A 20,277-nucleotide genomic window follows, 5' to 3' on the forward strand; every position below is an offset into this window, starting at 1 on the left:
TAATGTACATATGTACTATTGGTTACATTTGGTGTTTCCCTTATGACTGTGCATTTATGCTTTCCGAATAAATGTGTATATTATAGTATATTTTGAAAATTAATTTAATACATGAATAGCGGGCTAAAAGGCATACAAACATAGAGTATAACACAGCGATAAAGGTAAGAAAATCCCAGAAAATCATAAAAGGAAGTTTCCCTGCTATTTTATTTGCATTAGCACTTCCTTTCCCAACCCAAGAAATGTATTGTAGTTTATGGAGCTATTGCACGCGCACTATTATATACTTATATGTATGCAAGTGTGTATCTACTTGTGAGCGTTTCTTGCCCTAAAAGTTGAATGACTAACATATTTTACTAACAATGGCAAGGAAATGATGTTGGTAATTATTTAATATTATTTAAGTAAAATTGCCGTTCAGTGGTACATTGTCGGGCATATAAATTTAGGCATCTAATAAACATTAAAAATAGTGAGCTTAACCCTTCTGCAGTGTTTGGAATTTACCCCTTCCATTATGTTTTGGGTCATTTTGAGCCAACAATAGAAATTAGACAATTAAAAAAAAATTGAATTCAGTTAATATTTTATTTATCATATGCAGATACCTTACCGGCAAGTGCTGTATGTTTACCGGTTCCAAATTGCCCTTAAATACCAAATAATAATTGGATCAAAATGACCCAGAAATACAAAATAAAATAAAAAACTCTATTATTTTTAGCAAAACCATAGCGGATTATGCTTTTAACGAATAGAAAATGCCTCAGCTTATTTAAAATTACCTAGCTATGTAAATAAAGAATTTTTTCATGAAAATTGGGTATTTTTAACCCAATCATTGCAGAAGGATTAACCTTCATGCGCTCGGTAGTTTACATTTGTAGAGCATTGCTTTTCAAGCTTTCAACGCTATAATTGGCTATAAATTTTCTAAATAAGCTAAAACTGGAAAGGTCGACTCCGCGTCGTTCTTAAAGTGTTGCAAGAATATCCGAAATGCTTCTAAGGTGCACAACTGTGGGGTAGATAGTACCATGTCATGGGAGCGGGATCATGGGGATTGATTATTCCTTATCGACTTTGATGGAAGTTATCAATTCTCTGAATTTAAAAAAGTTACTAGACCAAAGAGTAAATTATCAAGTTCCCGCATTAAAAAAAAATATATATAAAATTACAAATTTTGGTAAACAAATACCAAACGGCAACGCTGGTCAAATTTTTTTTAAGTAAGTTGATATCAGCGGTGGTATCATATGGAAGATTTTCAGTTGAAAACCTGCCCTCAATTATGCTTGCGGTAAATCTTTCTCGATGAAGCAAAGTTGTTTCCACCAAAATTTTTCTGTTTATTAATAAAGTGTTTTAAAGAAATATGGACGTAGCCGTGTTTTTCTCATACTCATTCATTCAAATGTTTTGTCAAGATTTCAATCTCGAGCACGTGAAGGTTAATAGGTAATAATTGAGTGAAAAGTTTCATATTTCTATTAAAAATTTCTGTTTAATCACTGTAAATAAAAACTGTATTCCAATTTTTTTTTTTAGTTGTTCAACAACTTACCGATTTCGAGGTATTTTTGATGCAGTGGATCGTAGTTTTCCCAGGTGGTGCTGCGAAAGCGATTACGCTCTTTGGAGGCGGGCAACACTGAATCCTGTCGATGATGCTCATTGGGATTACTGAAAGAAACCAATATACCCGTAATTTATAAATCATAATCCATAGTTTAGGATTCATATTTGATAATTAAAAATTCGTTATTAATAGTGCAGAACTCATAGTTCTCAATTTATAATTTTCAAAATACAAAATTCAAATAATTCAAAATTCATAAGTCGTTTTGCTGCGATTCATATTCAGTTCTTTCTCTTGACGGCGCAATTGGGCTATATTTATGTATGTACATATGTAATTTTTATTTGCCCTGTCCTTAAGCAAACATATGTACGATGTAAGTACGAGTTAGGCTGGTAAAATGACATTTGCAGCTAAAAAGCAGAAAAATGGTTTGGAAGTGAAAAGTGACAGACATTAACAGTCCACTTCAACAGTCTATATGTAAATGCATAGACAACTATAAAACCGAGAATGGCGTCAGATAATATCCGAGTTTACGTAGATACGTACATAAGTACAAATACATATACAGTGACTTAAACAAATGACCACGTGTTATTCTTTTTAAATATTCGTAATTTTTTTGGGGCTAATTTTTCGGGTGGTTTTTCTATGAAAATTCCGTCCAAAGCTTTATACAAAAAAAAATTTAGGAAAATTCCAAAAATTTTCATCAAAAACTCAACTTTTTAGTATGAATTTATTTTGGTGACGGATTTTTGCATTTTTTTCCACTTGTTTCTACCTCTCAAGAAAAACGAAAAACTCCTACAAAATAACGCAGAAGGAATGGAAAAGAAATTTTCTTTTATCAAAATGCTCGTATATTAATTTCGCCAAAAAAATTTATAGAAATAATTAAAATATTTCTTGTGATTTTTCGTGAGGGCTGGATGCCAAGCTTAAGCATGAATTTCTTATGAATGGAAATGTGGAAAACTGTTAGGAACATGACTTAAAAAATCAAGGCCGGTTTTTGTAAATTGAACTTGTTAAATAAAAAATCGCAAAAGCTAGCTCAAAAAAAAAAAAAAATCAAAAATCAACGCGGCTTTTTAGCCGGTTGAAACATGCACTTCATTGGACTAAAATTGTATTGTATCTAAAACTGCATACCCAAAAATGTTCTAAAGATTCAGATTAAAAAGGGATTAGGAAGTTGAAATTTTGATGAAAATTCGTTGAATTTTCCTAAATTTTGTACATAGTTTGAAAATGTGATTTATATGGTTTTGGTTAAATCTTAGACCATATTTTTTTAGAAAAATAACAAACAAAAAAATTTAGCTTGAAACTAAAGGAATATGTAAAAAAATCAAAGCGTGGTCATTTGTTTGAATCACTATATACTCTCTGTGTAGTCCATGAAGAAAATAAAGTAGAATATGAAAACAGAAATTAGTAAAATAAGCATAAGTGCACAATGTGTGTGTGTATGTAAGTAGTATGTATGTATGTAGTCTCTACATGCCACAGATTGTTGGAATGGCACTGCGGAAACAGCACAGGAAACGGAGCGAATGGGAGTGTACTGAAGAGCAGAGAATTTAGTAGCCGTAATGCACTAACAACACTTCATTTTAAATTGCTCTCCACTTGATTATGGCGTGCAAAAACATAAAATGCAAAAAAAAAAATATAAATGAAAAATTGAATAAAGCAAGAAAGAGAAGAAAAAAAGTAAAATGCTATATCCCATGCAATTCCATGCAATCATGCGTGAGTGTGTGTATGTCTGCGTGTGTGTGTGTGTGTGTCGAAGTTAGCCGCGCGAGTTGCTGAGCTTTCCCTGCAGAAACAAATTATCAATTGATAAAAAATAACCCAATTGTAGTTAGCTTTTTTGCGGCATTTCTAACGCGTTTCTATTTAAATATCCTGCACACCTGTCATATTATTATTTTGAAGTTATGTCTGACGGAGTTCGAATTTGGGACCACCTACAGCAGAATATGGAAACAAAATAACAAAATAAAAAATAAAAAAAAAATATTTTGTTTCCTATTCATACTGTATGTCCAAAAGTAGTTAGTTACAAGTTAGTTACATCNTGTGATTTATATGGTTTTGGTTAAATCTTAGACCATATTTTTTTAGAAAAATAACAAACAAAAAAATTTAGCTTGAAACTAAAGGAATATGTAAAAAAATCAAAGCGTGGTCATTTGTTTGAATCACTATATACTCTCTGTGTAGTCCATGAAGAAAATAAAGTAGAATATGAAAACAGAAATTAGTAAAATAAGCATAAGTGCACAATGTGTGTGTGTATGTAAGTAGTATGTATGTATGTAGTCTCTACATGCCACAGATTGTTGGAATGGCACTGCGGAAACAGCACAGGAAACGGAGCGAATGGGAGTGTACTGAAGAGCAGAGAATTTAGTAGCCGTAATGCACTAACAACACTTCATTTTAAATTGCTCTCCACTTGATTATGGCGTGCAAAAACATAAAATGCAAAAAAAAAAATATAAATGAAAAATTGAATAAAGCAAGAAAGAGAAGAAAAAAAGTAAAATGCTATATCCCATGCAATTCCATGCAATCATGCGTGAGTGTGTGTATGTCTGCGTGTGTGTGTGTGTGTGTCGAAGTTAGCCGCGCGAGTTGCTGAGCTTTCCCTGCAGAAACAAATTATCAATTGATAAAAAATAACCCAATTGTAGTTAGCTTTTTTGCGGCATTTCTAACGCGTTTCTATTTAAATATCCTGCACACCTGTCATATTATTATTTTGAAGTTATGTCTGACGGAGTTCGAATTTGGGACCACCTACAGCAGAATATGGAAACAAAATAACAAAATAAAAAATAAAAAAAAAATATTTTGTTTCCTATTCATACTGTATGTCCAAAAGTAGTTAGTTACAAGTTAGTTACATCAAATGCAGACTTTTTGCGGCCATCGCCATAGAAACATAGTTAGCTTGCGTCAAAGAAAATATACAGAAAATAAGTAACTTTCAGTTCCCTTCTAATCAACTTAAAGTTAGCTTATAGTTGGACACATTTCCTGCAGGGTTTAGCAGTATCTGTTCGGGCTGCGTTTGTACATAATAAAGTGCATACATTGTGCTTATGGTGTAAATTTATTAATAAAAAAAAAAATATTTTTTAAACTAGTATTTATGCATGTTTGCTTTCATTTTCATTTCACTTGCTGCCTTTGAGTTTCATTTTACATGTCACTTGCTTTTGGGTGGTATGACGTGAGACTCTTGCAACAATAAAGTTAATTGAGTAAAAAATGCTAAAAATGAGAATAAAAATATTAAAAGCGTAAATGACTAAGTTACAGTTGACTAAAACAAAAGCAACATCGGCAAAGCTGACGTTGACACGTACGTAAGTAAATATGTATGTATGTGCGCGCATGTACATATTCATGTATATACATATGCATATTTTGCACAAATAAAATTCATGACTGCAGCAGTGCCTTGGGTGTGAATAGTATTGTACAATACAACTCCTACTATTTTCGTTCGTTCAAACAAATGTTGCCTAATTGGCGGAAAAAAGTTTGCCGAAATGTTTTACATTTTACAACAAAAAACTAATGTTTTACAAAATCCACGCTTAAAAAAGTAAAAGAATTGCAAGCGAACTAAAAACTAAATATTTAATAAAAACCGCTTTACTTGCCCACCACATGGCAACCACTTACCCCGTTCTTGCAAAATTCGTCCAAAATATGATCACCGCTTCGGAGAGTGCAATTTCCGATTTTGTGTAGTTCTGTGGAAAATGACTGAAACCATCTACCAAGGGCGCACCGAATATGTAGGGCAAATCCTCGCCATGCACTGTGCCCATACGCTGTGGATAATCGCCATCTTTGGTCTGATAGTCGAAGACATAGAAATAGCAGCGACCCGATTGCGCACCTGACGCAGTCGAGGCCGAGGCTGTGCCACCACCCGCGCCACTGCTAGTCGATATGGGTGGCGGTGAATTGGCTGCCAACTGATCGCCAGTGCGTATAATTGGCGCCACGAATTGGGCGTCCGATAGTGCTGCGACGGCAGTGTCACGTGTATTGATCGGATGTTGCGAAGTGCGATCCCAGTCGGTGTACTCGTTGACAATCTGTGGAGGGAAGTAAATAAAAAGATGGGAAATGAAGTGGGCTGTGATTTATACAAGTACATACATAAATATGTTGTTGCAATTAGTGCAGTTTGTTATTGTATGTAGGTGAGTAAAAAATTTGGGACTCAATAGAGATTTGGATAATTCTTGCTGCAGTAAGTCTTTTATTTCTCAAATCGGTAGTTCAAGGTTCTTTTCCCCTATAAGCTTCAAAGTGAGGCTTTACAGCTTAGGATTCTATATCAATCTCGATATTTGCTTCAGACCAGCAGGCGTACTACCTTGGTTTCCATCGATATGATTTCAAATATTAGAGTGACATCTTTCAAATTATAGTTATTTATTTTATTATCGATATCGTTCGAGGTAATAGGTAACCTAGGGCAATTAACGACATAGTATGCATTCAGTTTCAAAATCTAACTAATCTAAAAATGCATACTTTTAACTATTTTCATATGAGAAGTATTCCATTCCCGTTGATATGAGTGCTTGTGATCAGCAAGATGTTAGTAAAGATGATAGGAAGGGCGCCTAGATTAACCGCTCATTCTGATAAAGTATCATAAGCCTCGTTGTAGTTGTTAACTATCGATTAGGGTTATACCCGAGTAACATTTAAAAAAAATCACAACAGAAGAAGAATTATGGGTCCATGGTAAATAAATCAATAGAATATGGTCTTTTTTGTGAAGAAGAAATACGATTCTATAATAGTTTCCATTCATGACAGGAAATACTCCGCTAACTCCTAAGCCTTTTACAAGAATATGTAGAAGTCATTGTTGACCGCAAACCTCTGGACCTCTGGACTTCGTCCGTCAGTTCGTAGAGATGCCTCCTGACGTGCCTGGACGAGGGCTCTTCTGCAAGCAGTTGCCCATTTGGGTGACCACGTCTATGGCTCCCAACAAGAAACTGCTTGCAGAGCATTGTGCTGTGCTACTTAATCGGGAGCAATTTCGCCTCGTCGTACAGGTGGTGTTCTGGCGATATCAGAAGGCATCCAGTCGCTGTCCGTAGTGAGGTGTTTTGCGTGGTCTGCAACTTCATCCACTGCGTCCTATTAGTACCCGGCGACCACACTGGTGCTGTGTAATTTAAAACCGGCCGGCCTATTGCCTTGTATATTGCCAGCAATGTTTCTTTGTCTTTACCCCAAGTACGGCCAGCTAGCGACTTGAGCACCCTGTTGCGGCTCTGTCAAGTGCAAGAATTTATGGTGTCTTGGTTTGGTGGCATGCGGTAAAGGATGAGAAAGGGCGGGCGGAACTACTATGAATTATTGGTACTGTGTGACCCACTCTCACACCTTTTTTCATTTATTTCTTTCAAACAGTCAATAATCTACAAAAGTTCTTGCTGATAAAAGCGGTAACTTAGGTAACTAGATCATAAATTAAAAAATTTTAAAACAAGCTTTATTATAGTTAGTAAAAAAATAAATCCGAACCCTCCTCAACCTAGCGACTAAATTTTTTGTGGACCCAAAAACCAAAACCTAAAAGGCATGATTGAGCATTTGACTTAACACTCTTTGGAAAATTGACTAAAAGCTGATAATACGATAACGTAACTGTGATAATACAACTAGTGGACTAGTGGAGGTCGAAAGCACCTCCTCGGAAGAGGAAACCTTCGAGGATACTTTTGTTAAGAAAAAAGCTTTAGAGACGGCTTATAACTCTAGATCCATCAATTTGAGGGACATCAACCTGTAGCATACCATAAAATGTAGGAAAATCTCAACTTCTAACGCTTCAAGAGAAGCCTCGTATGATAGAAAAAATATCAAAACGGTTTGAATTCTTTAATTGTTGATTTTTATTTTTATTAAATTAAAAATAGTCGCCTTGAACATTCTGTTCGATCAAATGGAGCTTATTATAGAAATAGGACTTTAAAAAGATTTCGTTGAGCTGCGAATTAAACAGATGATAAATACTCGTTGTAGAATAGGGGAAAATGCACTTTTACCACCTGCACACGCATGCACATCCTCACACGCACACACATACCCGTACATCCATAGAAACTTACGTTCCCATTAATGCGCAAATAAAGAGGCGCACGGAAGTAAACACAAGTGCTTATGAGTCATACATATGTACATACTATATACTTACATAAATGAAAATGAACGCATACATATCTTGCACATGCATTTTTGGAGGACGCAAATAGTATGACGCGCGTGCGTGTCCTTCCATAGTTTGGCTAAAGACCTGCCACAAAGCCACTATGGTATTTGGGTTAAGTGTTGCGCTCAACTGACTGACAGTCCGTATTTGTATTTACATACATACATATGTATGCACATATGCATATGATTTAAAGAGAATGTGGGTGTGTGTGTGTCTGCGTGGGACTGTGCGCATTTGCATTTCTTTGCACATCCGAACACAGCAAGGACACTGCTAACTTTCTAAATTTATGCCACAGCAGGCAGAGATTTTGTATGCAGTTGGATTTTGCATATTCTTTTTTGTGCGTATTTATATGTACATGTATGTACATACATACATGCACACGCATTTTCATTGCAATTAAGTGCGTTAATAAAATATTTCGACTATTCCTTGCCTGAAATTGCATAAAACGAGCGATATTGTTAATTTTTATGTTTACGCATATTTGTGGCCATATTTACGTGAGATGAGTGACTATGAGCACGTACGCATGGATGGTAGCATAAATAGCTTTCACGCAAGAAATTTACGACAAATGGCAGGCACAAATATACACACATAGCTACGACACTAATATGAAACAACTATGCATGATTTTGATGTGCGCATGCGTTGACGTTTTACACTCACTTTATGCCACATTCTGCTGTTTAGCTTCATTTATGCACACAAAATAACAATTTTTTTAAATTTATTTTCACGCACGTAAAATAATGTGTCGAGATTATGTTTATTTAAATAATGAAATATTCATAGATATGGGTACCGCTACCTTGCGAGTATACATATGTATGTAGAATATTTCTGCTTTTGGAATTTCTAATAATTTCATTTGGAATTTGCATTGAATTTTTTGCAAAGCCTTCCTAAAGAATTTCTATACAACAGTTTTTCAAACACATTCATATTTACATATGTATGCATATAATACGGGGCATTTGAAGAACTCCGCTTTTCTGTTTAATATTCCGACTTTGTTGCATCTTTCGTTAAATACATAAAGTAGCCTGGATATAAGATTCTCGTATGTTACTTTCGGTAGGTTTTGGGAGATCGCGATTGAAGTTTGCAAAAACGCGGCTATAGTTTTTTTTCCAAGGTCTCGGAGAATGTAATCGGTTTTCGGAATTCTTAAATATAACTGTTTTTGAGTTTATGAAGGACATTTGTCAACAATATGGCAGCAACTTTGTTCGACGAATAACAAAATGTGATAAAAATTTGTACTAAATTGACGATATCGAAAATGCATAACGCCATTTGAACTCCGATTATTTTAGTATGGAGGTATCCAAAAACTGATGTAACTACATCTATAACACAAAATCGTCAAAATGGCGCTTACGATAATCTTTTGTTACCTTTTATAATTGCCATAGTGGTCTAATTAGAGCGTAGTTGTAGAAATCTAGGGGTGATATAATTATGCGAAAATTGTAGTAGAATGTCACTCTAAGGACCTTTTACTCAATGTTTGATTAACACTAATCTCTGGTTAAACATCGTTATCGTCGTCAACGACTCCATGCATATAACAGGGAGTCGGTACGTCAATAACGATGTTTAACCGAAGATTAGTGTTAACCAGACATTGAGTAAAAGGTCCTTGGAGTGGTCCCTCTACTTCAGGCGGATAAGCAGTTAAGACATTTGAGACCTTGCTTGCTTGCTTGCGTCAAACTGGTTACAGTAGAAAATTGAAAGTTGGCAAATGCTTCCATACAAAGTAGTTCTTTATATGGAAAAGAGTGCGTAACACCGCCAGCAAAAAATTATCATAAATCAACGCGAAATTTTAGCAACTTTAAACCTTCACTTTATTATACTAGAATAAAAAGATATAAAACTGCATACCAAAAATTATTCTAGAAATTAAAATTAAAATGCTTGGAGTTGGGATAAAAAGTTTGTGAAATTTTTATAATTTTTTTACAAAGTCTAAAATTTAGATGTATATACATATATAGTATTTGTTAGATAAAGAGCTATACTTTTATATAAAAACCTTAAAAAAGGCAAAAGAAAAGTAGTCAAAACTGGTAAAAAAATGTTGATGTGCTATCTTTTGTTGCGGGGTGTATACGCGTATGGTGAAAAAATGACCTGCCCTAATGTGCGTACTAACAAATTGTGACAATTTCCATTTTTTATGAGAAGAGGATGTCATGCCATGTCTTACCCGTTCAGACAACACTAGTTTTGAGATATTTAATGAATGATGCCGTTTTGCATAATAGCACCTCAAACCAATAATGCCCTATCCTAGGAGAGAACAGGCTTCGAGAGTAACGCGCAATAATATTGTAAATCAGCTTCTACCAGCTAAATAAGCATTTTACTAAGATATCATTGGCATAAATAATTTGTGAATAATTCATTAATACTTGTTTATATTTAAATTTTATCAATATTTCTGTTAATAAATTTGATTAAGAAATACTGAGCTGAAATATATTCAAAAGTCTTCCGTAATAAACAAAATTGCGTAGAAAATTTCACAACAATTTATCAGTGGAACTTTTCGCATTCCACGCTCACTTTTTCTTTGTTTATCTTCCTTCAAACTGCCAATCGCTTTCAATCAACGCTGCTATTAATCACATAGTTTGTACACATTTTTCATTAAAACCTGATACAGCTGTTGTACTACAACAAACCAACACAATAATAACAACTTGCAATATTTGTGTCCATCATTCATTCGAGTGTGTTTTTGCGTTATAATGCCAACCAAGCCAACACACTAATGTGGATGAGGCGCCACATCCCCGCTTAACCAGTTAGCGAAACCGCGTTGAACCAGCCAACCAACAATTAATTTATGCCACCTACCATTATCCATGGCCACCACCTGTCAAACGTTTCACGCTCCAAATACGCTAAGGGTACAGTGTTCATCGCAAAAACCAAAAAAAGGATGATGAATAAACAACAAAATATGCGAACATTGTCACAACATTGTGTACGAAAAATGGGCGGTGGTGGGTGACCCATTAAAATGTTTGTGTAATCAGTCAATGCTGCCGGCAGGAAGCAAAAACCAAACAAGCAAACAATGTGCCATGAAAATTCAGCAAATTAGCAGTTTATCAAAAATTCAACACGAGCTAAATGCACAGCAGCGTCAATGCGCTGAGAGGAGTGCGCTGAGCCGTTCGCTGCCCGGTGCCAGCCCGGCATCCGTTTGCGACATATCTGACCATTAAATTGTGAAATCAACAAGCAACAAATAAAAAGTATTTACGCGTGAAATTCAAAATTTCGCTGAACATAATATTAGCCTACTCCAGCGCATGTTTTTTTTTTTTTGTTTTTTTGGTGAGCGCTGCTAAAATTGACACCGTGTTCATTTGGATGGCATTTGATGGTTAACATTGGGCGAAAATGTTCCCTGATGATCAGCAGCAAATGTGTGCGATAATGCTCGGATGAACAGACGTGTGCAGGTACTTCTGTGTGTTGAAATTTATTCATGCTCATTTGCTAGGGGATAGGTAAATGGTAGCCGTAACCATTTATCCCAAAAATGAATGGCGCTTTCCATAAATCCTTTATTAGCTCGAATAGCTGTGTTTTATATATGTAAACATAACCACATCGGCGGCATAAAGATAATGGATTGCGCAGCGAATTGGTGAATTGCATTCTAAATATTTAAAAAAAAAAAAACACAATACACCAAATTAGTACTTGACGTGCGCTTGATTTTGAATACAACTAGAAAAATTTTTCGTTGCCTCGCATATCTATGCATATGTGGATATGTATAGAACCAACAACAAAGTTCGCCGTAAACTCTTGAGTCTAAAATATTTTTGTAAAGCAATTTCGAAACTTGGGGCGCCTTAGCCAAAACTTACTAATTTTTGGCGAGCTTTAATTTACTAACATTAGGATGGTATGAACTGAGATCTATCAGGGGTAAGTCCTAGAACGTGGTACTTGAGGTCAATGAACCTTTGTACATAAAACAGTGTCTCATCGAGACAAGAACGATTAATCTATCGTACATTATATACTTAATGCCGAAGATGGGGCGAAAAATGCAAAAGGGCAACTCTATATTCGCGAAAAAAATTGGTTATTCGAAATTGCCTTGTAAAAATAGCTTAGACTCAGAGGCGTACGGCGAATATTTTTTTGTGGTACGGTCTAATGTACAAATATAGATATGAAGACAATAAGAAGCCATCGTCTTTACCAAATCGCAAAAAATTCGAAAACTTCAATCGACTTAATTACCCAGCCAACAAAACATTTTTGAACGTTACCGATAATGGAAAGAATTGCTAACAGAATTTGAATGTTTAAAACCTCTATTGGTTTAATCTTTGAAAGTAATCCAGAGGCATAGTTATTTCCACCAAAAGACTTAAATTTCATTTCTTCGGGATGTTTTTATTGAGTTTTTTCGGTGCTCCTCGGTCTTTCTTTTGGTTCTGTAAGGGCTTTTCGGGAAGCGTTTATTTGCTGTATTTTTTTTTGAACATCTTGCGACCTTTGAAATTTTCATGTGATGTTTCAGATTCAACAATACATTTACATACATACAGTGACACATGAAATGATCACTCTATTAGTAAGGGCACTGTTACGCAGACGATCATATGATCTCTGGTCACCAATTGTTGTTGCTTTCACTGCACAATGAAACATTTGAGAGAGAGAGAGAACTGAACTACATGACCAGCAGTGCTGCCAACTATTTTCGAGTGGAAAAATCTAGATTTTTATAAAAACCCGCTAGAGGAAGCACCATTATTTGGTGACCAGAGATCATAACATCGTCCGCATAACAGCGTCCTAAGTATACTAAGGAACGATTGGTGTTTATCGGTATTTTTTCGGGATGTTATTACGGAGTTGTTCTGAAACTCTTTGATCTTCTCGGCGACGCTCCTGGATTTTTTGGGATTTTTTGTAGACCTTTCAGCATTCTTCGAAGCTTTCGGACCTTCTGAAGTGCCTCAGGTTAAATAATATATTTACGTACATTGACTGATGAAATTGGCTTGAAGGGCCTTAACTTGAAGATATAGATATCACCCCTTGCGTGCTTTTCCAAAACCGAACAACAATTGGCGCCTAACGGCTGGTATGTCAATATAATTCAATGGCATTTGCGTCAAATGAGTCAAGACGCATTATCAAATGGAACTAAAAACGGGGTATCGATTTATTTAGATCAAAATAGGTCTTCAGTCGTGTACGTGTGCCGCTAAATCGGTTATCTCTACGTTTTTTGCCAATAATATCATCGGTACAGATATGGAAAATGGAGACAAAGTAGTGTCAAAATACGTTGACAAAATTTGTTGTCAAAATATGCCATAGTAGAAACCAGCCTTAAGTGAATAAGAAAGCGTTGTACTGAAAGATGTGACCAAAATAAATTCATAGCGTCGGATAACTGTGAAGGACTTCCGAAAGAAACCCGGAAATTCATAAGCTAGTTTGCAAGTGAAGGCACTTGAAGTAGCGCAACACTGTTTTCCCAGAAAATTGATATGAAAATTTATGATGAAATTTTGTACTCAAAGCTCAGACAATTTTTTTTTTTAACGTGTGAGTTTGTATGTATGTATATGCACACGTATTATGTATTATGCCCGTTTTTACTTAGTAAGCAACTGACTAACTTTTTAAGGCTCTAACTATCTACATATTTGTTTGATGACTTTTATCCTTGCAACTATTTCCGTTTGTATGCTTTACGAGCGCATAAAATTAACCCTTGCGCAATCGGGTGAATAGTCAAAGTAGCCGAAAGCAACACTGAAGGGTTAGCAGTTAGGTTCTACATGACATTTGTTATCCTGATTTTCTCGCTTCTGAATTGTACCAAATGGTTTTTATGATCACCTTTTTTCATTTCTTGAAATGTCTTTGGAGGTTCTGTAGTACTTTTTCTATCGTTTAGATGTTTCGCATAAAATTCGGACATAAAATTTGAACTCAATGCGATTCGAGATGATACGTAATACATATATATATAGTTACACATATTATGTGTGCATAAACACTTTTTACTACGAAAGGAATGTAAAATGTCCAAAGAGCTTGCAGAAGTTAAAATTGTTTTTTTTTTTTTTTTTTATAACCTTACAAATTTGTTACAAATCATATATTTCTTACGAATGACAACCTCTTGGATTAAGTGTCAGACGTGTTTACTTGCGTTTTATGCTTTGGCATTTAATTTATTTTAATATGTAGGTAGTGAGTAAGAACGCAATGCAAGTAAAGCAATTCCCGGCTGCTTTACCTCCAGTATTCAATCAAAGTATTTACATATAAGCACATAGCAATAATATTGTATGTACATACATATTCTATAGAGACAGCTTCTTAAATGACATAAATCTAAAAAAGTACTGTTTGCCGCAGAATATTTAAAACGTACTAGCAGTGCCAGTTACTGTCGAAATTCGACCGTTTTTCTAGTTTTTAAGAGCCACGGAGAGGTTTTCTAACTTACAACGTAGCTAAGTTTATAAGGTACAAAGTAACTTACCGGAAAATCTTCTGCTTTGGAACTAAGCCGTGACTACAATTTTTAATATCTTTGAAAGTCTTTTGAGGACTTCGGCAGCATTTGGAATTGACCCGATACATTTTAGTTTATCGACAAATTGCAATGATTTGATACATATCGATAATTCGATGAATTTAAAAAACACTAAAATCCGATAACTCAACGAAATTCGGTAACGCGACTAATTTCAATGAATGTGAAGTTGGGGGGCTCGATAAATTTCTATAAATCAAAAGTGTATATATCGCGATATAAATCGATAACTCGATAAGCCTTGAATACCTTTATAAATGTTTAATTTTGACAGCTTCATATTTTTCGAAAGCTATCGACAAATTTCGATAAATCGTTACACTTTGTTAACACAATAAAATTTGATAAGCAGTAATAACTCGATAAACTTATATAACCTAGAAGTTTCGATAAGTCGATATGTTTTGAAAATTCCATAAACTTCGTTTCGATAAATCGACTAATTTCATTAGATCAATAATTATCGATAACTCTGTAAGTTGAAAGAACTGGATGCATTACGATAACTCGATAAATTTCGTTAAGTCTAAAAATAATGATAATTCAATAAATATCGATAACATGAAACATTTCTTTAACTTGACTCACTATCTCAGATCCAGAGTGAAATTTTGGGTTGGGAAATTTCAGAAAAAAGTGCATCATTCAATGATTCGCCCGAACTTATACTTCTTTACTTGTTTTAACTTAGTTTAAATTTACATATACATACATGCATACATACATATGTATTTACATATACATACATATGCTCGGACATCACCTGCAAACATAATTTTCTAAAAGTGTTTAGGCAAACTGGTTTTTTCAAACCTAAAATTTGTAATTTCCTATCATTTTTTTCTCGTTTTTTTTCGAGTATTTAATGCAAATTATACCTGAAGGACTCAAGCTTCCCATTTGCTGTAATATTTAATATGCGACTAACTAAAATTACCAATGCTAAATTTCAGAAATTCTTCTGTGCCCCGTGACCTTATCTCTGCCTCGAAAAAGGCCACTCTAGTACAAGAAAAATTGAATTTGTTCGCGGCAAAGCTACTTAGATTAAAAGAATTTGCGCCAGGCCGTTTGGGGACCTTAACTGAGCGACACGTGGCGTCATTAAATTTTCATTAAGACTCCGCATGGCTAGGTGCGTTGGTACGTTGGCCCTCTGGATGGGCAGGGGTTAAATTTTAACAATGATTACCAAATTTACTTCGAATGAGCGAAATTTTCATAAAAACCGAGCAGCTGCTACTGCTACGCAAAACGGAGCATCAAAAAAGGTTGGCTTTTAAGTGAAATTTAAGTTTTATTGGAATTGTAACTTCCCAGAATTTTTTAGGTAAATTAATTTAGTGCTTTCAAGAGGGGTAGGAGTAATTAGAGGGGGTTGAATAGTAAATGCTCCGAGAGTTAAAAGGTGAAATTGAAGAATAAAGAATAGACAGAATAAGGGAAGCGCGCATACGTAGAGATAATTAATTGTTTGCTTTGAAGAAGCGTGCATACATACATGTGTAAGTAAGTGTTTTCTAATTATATATTTGCAGTACAAAGACACAATGGCAAACGTTTTTTGCAACAGCAGCATTGTTGAAATCACAGCGCGTGGCATGAGCTCAAAACTAGGGGAAACTACACACACCCTTATAAAGATTTAAATGAAGTGATTTGCGAATTTCCGTCATACTCTGTAAAATTTGACTTAAAGACAAACCGGTTTGTCTACAGACGCAATTTTTCGGTCTTACTTAGTTTTGATTTCTTGTTAAAGCATCTGTAATTATTTAAATGCCAACAAAGCAAATGCTTGAATTTTTCTCTAACAGAACAGTTTTTACTTCTTCGATTCGGAATAGTAGTAGCCTCCTTGCTTTTAATTTTCTGCCACTAACTCTGACAATCAGCTGAATTACCAAAGGCATTTTAGCGCGTGCCGTTCCTCACCATTCCATTTTTCATCNCTTATTGTTATATTTTCCATTTAGCTGCTAACGCTTTTACTAGCTTTCTTTAAAATAATTTTCTCTCTTCTTGTTGGCCGCATCTCTCCCCTTCGCAGCCGCCCTCCTTCCATCTGCCGTTCACCTGTTCAAGTGGCCCTTTGCATTGAACTTCAACGAATGTCTAAATTGATCCCACCCCCCTTGACACACAGTTCAGCTCACTTCAATGATTTTCGCTTCGGTTGCTGATGTGGTTGTCACTCGCTTGCAACAATTACTCAAATTCAGACACTGGTATCAGCCACGCTGAGCTTAGGCTAATTTGATGGCGTAGTCTCCCAGGCGTATGACATGCTAATTTAGCAAAATGTGCTCCATTCAAGCATTTCGTCTTCAATGAACCTTCAGTTGCTTGGTTGATTGCTCACTTCGACTATGCCACCCACCAGGATGACAACAAAAACAACAACAAATAACTATTGGCTGAACATTGTTAAGGAGCATTAACGCTGCGGTTAAGTTCTGGCTGCGTTTTCCATTAAAAATTTCTGGTTAAAGTGAAAATTTCTTTAGTAGTCTGTTGTGGGGGTTTAGTGGTTTTTTCTTTCTCACTCCATTTTTGGTTCTAGTATAAGCACTCGTAAATATAAAGTATTGACAACGCCACTAATTTTAGCGGAAATCAATACTTCAACATTCAGCAGTGTTTGTGGAGTACATTCATATAAATATGTATTTATTTGTGTATTTTTGTATGCATTGTTGTGTGTATGTTTGTGTGTGTATGTATAAATCCACGGAAGTAGACGCATTGCCATTTATTGTTCATTTCCCCGAAGCGCCTAACCTCTTTAAGCGCATCATAGCATCTGGGTATCAATTGGTTTTTTTTTTTTCGGTTGACGAACACATCCGCTGGGAATGTATACAATGTATTATATAATTTGCCATCGACCCTTCCGCTTGGGGCTCTTAACATCCTACTGTATTGCCTTGAAAATTTCTCTTAAATCTTCAATATTTCGGTGGCCGTGCAAATTTATTATGCCATCTTGCTTAAGCTGCGCAGATCATCCAAAAGTGATCGTTTAAAGAAGTACTTCAGCTATTTTGCAATGTTCATATAATGTATTTCTACAGAAGTCGCCTTAGACATATTCTGATTTTGAGGTTACTTTAAGTAAATTTTTCGAAGGCATACGAGAAGGCTACTAGAGAAGAACTAGAGTTAAATAAAAAAACACGCCTTACAACTCTCGCCATTATTTACAAAATGTATTAAAGCATCGAGCATGGAAGGCCTATCGATTCAAGATACCCGATGTAAGGGCTGTCGGAAAGTTTTTTTTTTTCAAATGTTCGAAATTAAAAACTGGATATCCATTTTTGTTACATAAGTTTTTAAGTACAAAAAGTAACAATGGCCAGGTCTATAATTTTGAGTAATTTATGTAAAACTGGGAATCTATTTTTGATTAAATTAAAGATTTTCATACATTTTTGGTAACTTAAAATTGGATATGTATACATTTTTGATGATCTAAAAGCTGGACCTAGATTTTTATTGTATCAAGGTTTTAGTGATGTCACACGCGGAATTTAGTTTTGTAATCAAAAAGTGAACATGAATTTTGTGTTGTATAAAAGTTGCAAAAACTTTTGGTAATTTAAAAATTATTTACGTTATTTAAAACTGGGTACAAATTTATAGTTGTTGTAGGTTAAAAACTGCATATCAAATCCTTCGTAAATCGAAATGTGCACAAACATTTTTTTGGCATTTTAAAACTGGATATACATTTTTGTTATTATTTTTTTTTTTGTCAAAATCTGCTCATACATATTTTTCTTAAATTAAAAAAAAGTGTCGCTATTCAAAAATTGACTACATTTTTAAAAAAAAATCAGAACTGCAGCCGCACCTCTGCTTTTCATTTAGAAACTTGGCGTGGCGACTGTTAAAATTCCACCGCTGGGTAAAATTTTTTGGTAATTTAAAAAGTAAATAAAATTTCATGATATTATAAATTTGAGAAATTAAAGAAACTTTACAGACGATTGGCGACCATAATTTAAAAATCTTTGGCGCGGATGGTGCCGTTGCGTTTTCATCGATCCTGTCGCTGATCGGACTATATAGGAACGTAGATTGAAAATTAAACTTTTTTCACGAGTGTTTAAAATGTGTAAAAATCAATTAAAATGTTCATCATAAAATTGCTTTCCTAACTAGCAACTGGGTAAGCTTATTATAGCAGATGTATATCTCTTTCAACTTCTAATCAAAATGATGTGCCTCTACACAAATAATTCTTATCTGAGCTCCATTACTGACTATTTCGTGACCCAAAGGAATGAACATTCATTAGGCTTGAAAAGTGTCTACTATAAATAAATGCAATGATTCATATCTACTTCATATCCAAACCCATTCACCTTCTGTATCGAATTTTCAGCAATTTATTGGCCCCATCAAACAATATACTTTCAATGCTCATTTCTTGATTGCATATTTACTCACCGTATAGAAAATCTCATTGAGATGATAATTGTAGGCATTCCGGACATAGGTACGAATAATCTTATCGCGCCGCTCGCCCTCGAAGCCATTCTGTATATCATGTGCGCTGAAACGCCAAATCGACTCGCCGGTCACCACGCCGAATAGCACATCGTAGTGAGCGCCATTGCCGCCCAAGCCGAGGTTGGCGCCGCTGCTCATGCTCGGATAGTTCGCAGTCAGCGCGCTATAGTAAGCGCCACCTGAGGATCCACCAGCGCTGCCGCCCCCACCACCACCGCCATTGCTACCAGCAGAACCAGCGCTGCCGAAGCCATTGCCACCGCCGCCGCCACCACCCGCGCTGCCCGCATAAGCGCCACCGGTAAAGAAGGCATTGATACCGCCATCTGCTGAGGCGCGTTTGGCGCTGCGCATCATTAAATCATCGATATCGATATTGGAATGACCGGGTCGTATAACGACACCATCAACCTAAATTGAAAAAGTGAGAAGATAGAAATGAAATGTGAGAGAAAGGAAATGTTTTAGTGTTTTGGTTATATGGTTTGGCAATGCGTAAAATGGCAGTAAGAGTTTCGGAATGAAATGCGCAAATAGCAAGCTGGTATTCGTAGTATTATTTCCGCTTTAACATTTCATGACACTTTACTATGCCTTGTGTGTATATATGTGTGTATGTTTCTTTAGTGTAAGTATCTGTAGATTGGCACATAAAAATGAGTGATAGCCAGGCCGAACGACGAAAACGACAAAAATGAAAATCGAGAAAATGAAATTGAGTAATAAAGTCAGCAGAAGAAAAAAAACATCAAATTATCGCCTCTTTCAATGCATACACACACACACACCACACACACACACACAAATATAGTGGCGTGTAATGCCATTAATGCAGCAATAGAATGTTTGCTTTTAAGGATAACAAAATTGTTTGAATGAAATTGGGTAAGAAATGAAGCTGCTGGCATCTGTTGCTATTATCAAAGGTGACAATGCGCACTGGTTACAAAAGAAAATATAAATAATAAAAGAGGGGAAAAGGGGGGGGGTGCTTCTTTTATAATTTTTCTGTCTTATTTTATCGCTGGAGNGTAGAGCTGCGTGCTAGATGGCAAATTAAAAAGAAATATACTTGCGTGTGAAAAATTGTACAAGAAAAATGTTTCGTCGCACCGTCAAATGATAAAGGGAATAAAGTGGCACAGGATACAAACGAAAAGAAACGTTGATGTGAAGATAAAAAAGAAAATTGTCAAACAGCCAGACTAACTAGCCTTTTTGTAAAGCACAATGATAAGTAATGACAAATTCAGCAGCAATCTTGTTAAAAATTCGTTA

General features: G+C 35.4%; 1 protein-coding gene across 1 annotated transcript in view; it reads right to left on the minus strand.

Annotated features, from left to right (window-relative positions):
* Nlg4 (Neuroligin 4) overlaps window positions 1–20,277 on the minus strand; it is a gene marked incomplete at both ends in the record, with an annotated part of 64,107 nt that overhangs the window by 32,215 nt on the left and 11,615 nt on the right. Inside the window, 3 exons of the mRNA XM_017623105.1 lie at window positions 1,574–1,692; window positions 5,300–5,721; window positions 18,937–19,410. Coding sequence (XP_017478594.1) covers window positions 1,574–1,692; window positions 5,300–5,721; window positions 18,937–19,410 — 1,015 coding nt within the window. The remainder of the gene's footprint in view (window positions 1–1,573; window positions 1,693–5,299; window positions 5,722–18,936; window positions 19,411–20,277) is intronic.

The sequence above is a fragment of the Rhagoletis zephyria genome, unplaced genomic scaffold, assembly GCF_001687245.7.
Source record: "Rhagoletis zephyria isolate East Lansing unplaced genomic scaffold, Rhagoletis_zephyria_1.1 Rzeph_scaffold_03042, whole genome shotgun sequence".
Lineage (NCBI taxonomy): Eukaryota > Metazoa > Arthropoda > Insecta > Diptera > Tephritidae > Rhagoletis > Rhagoletis zephyria.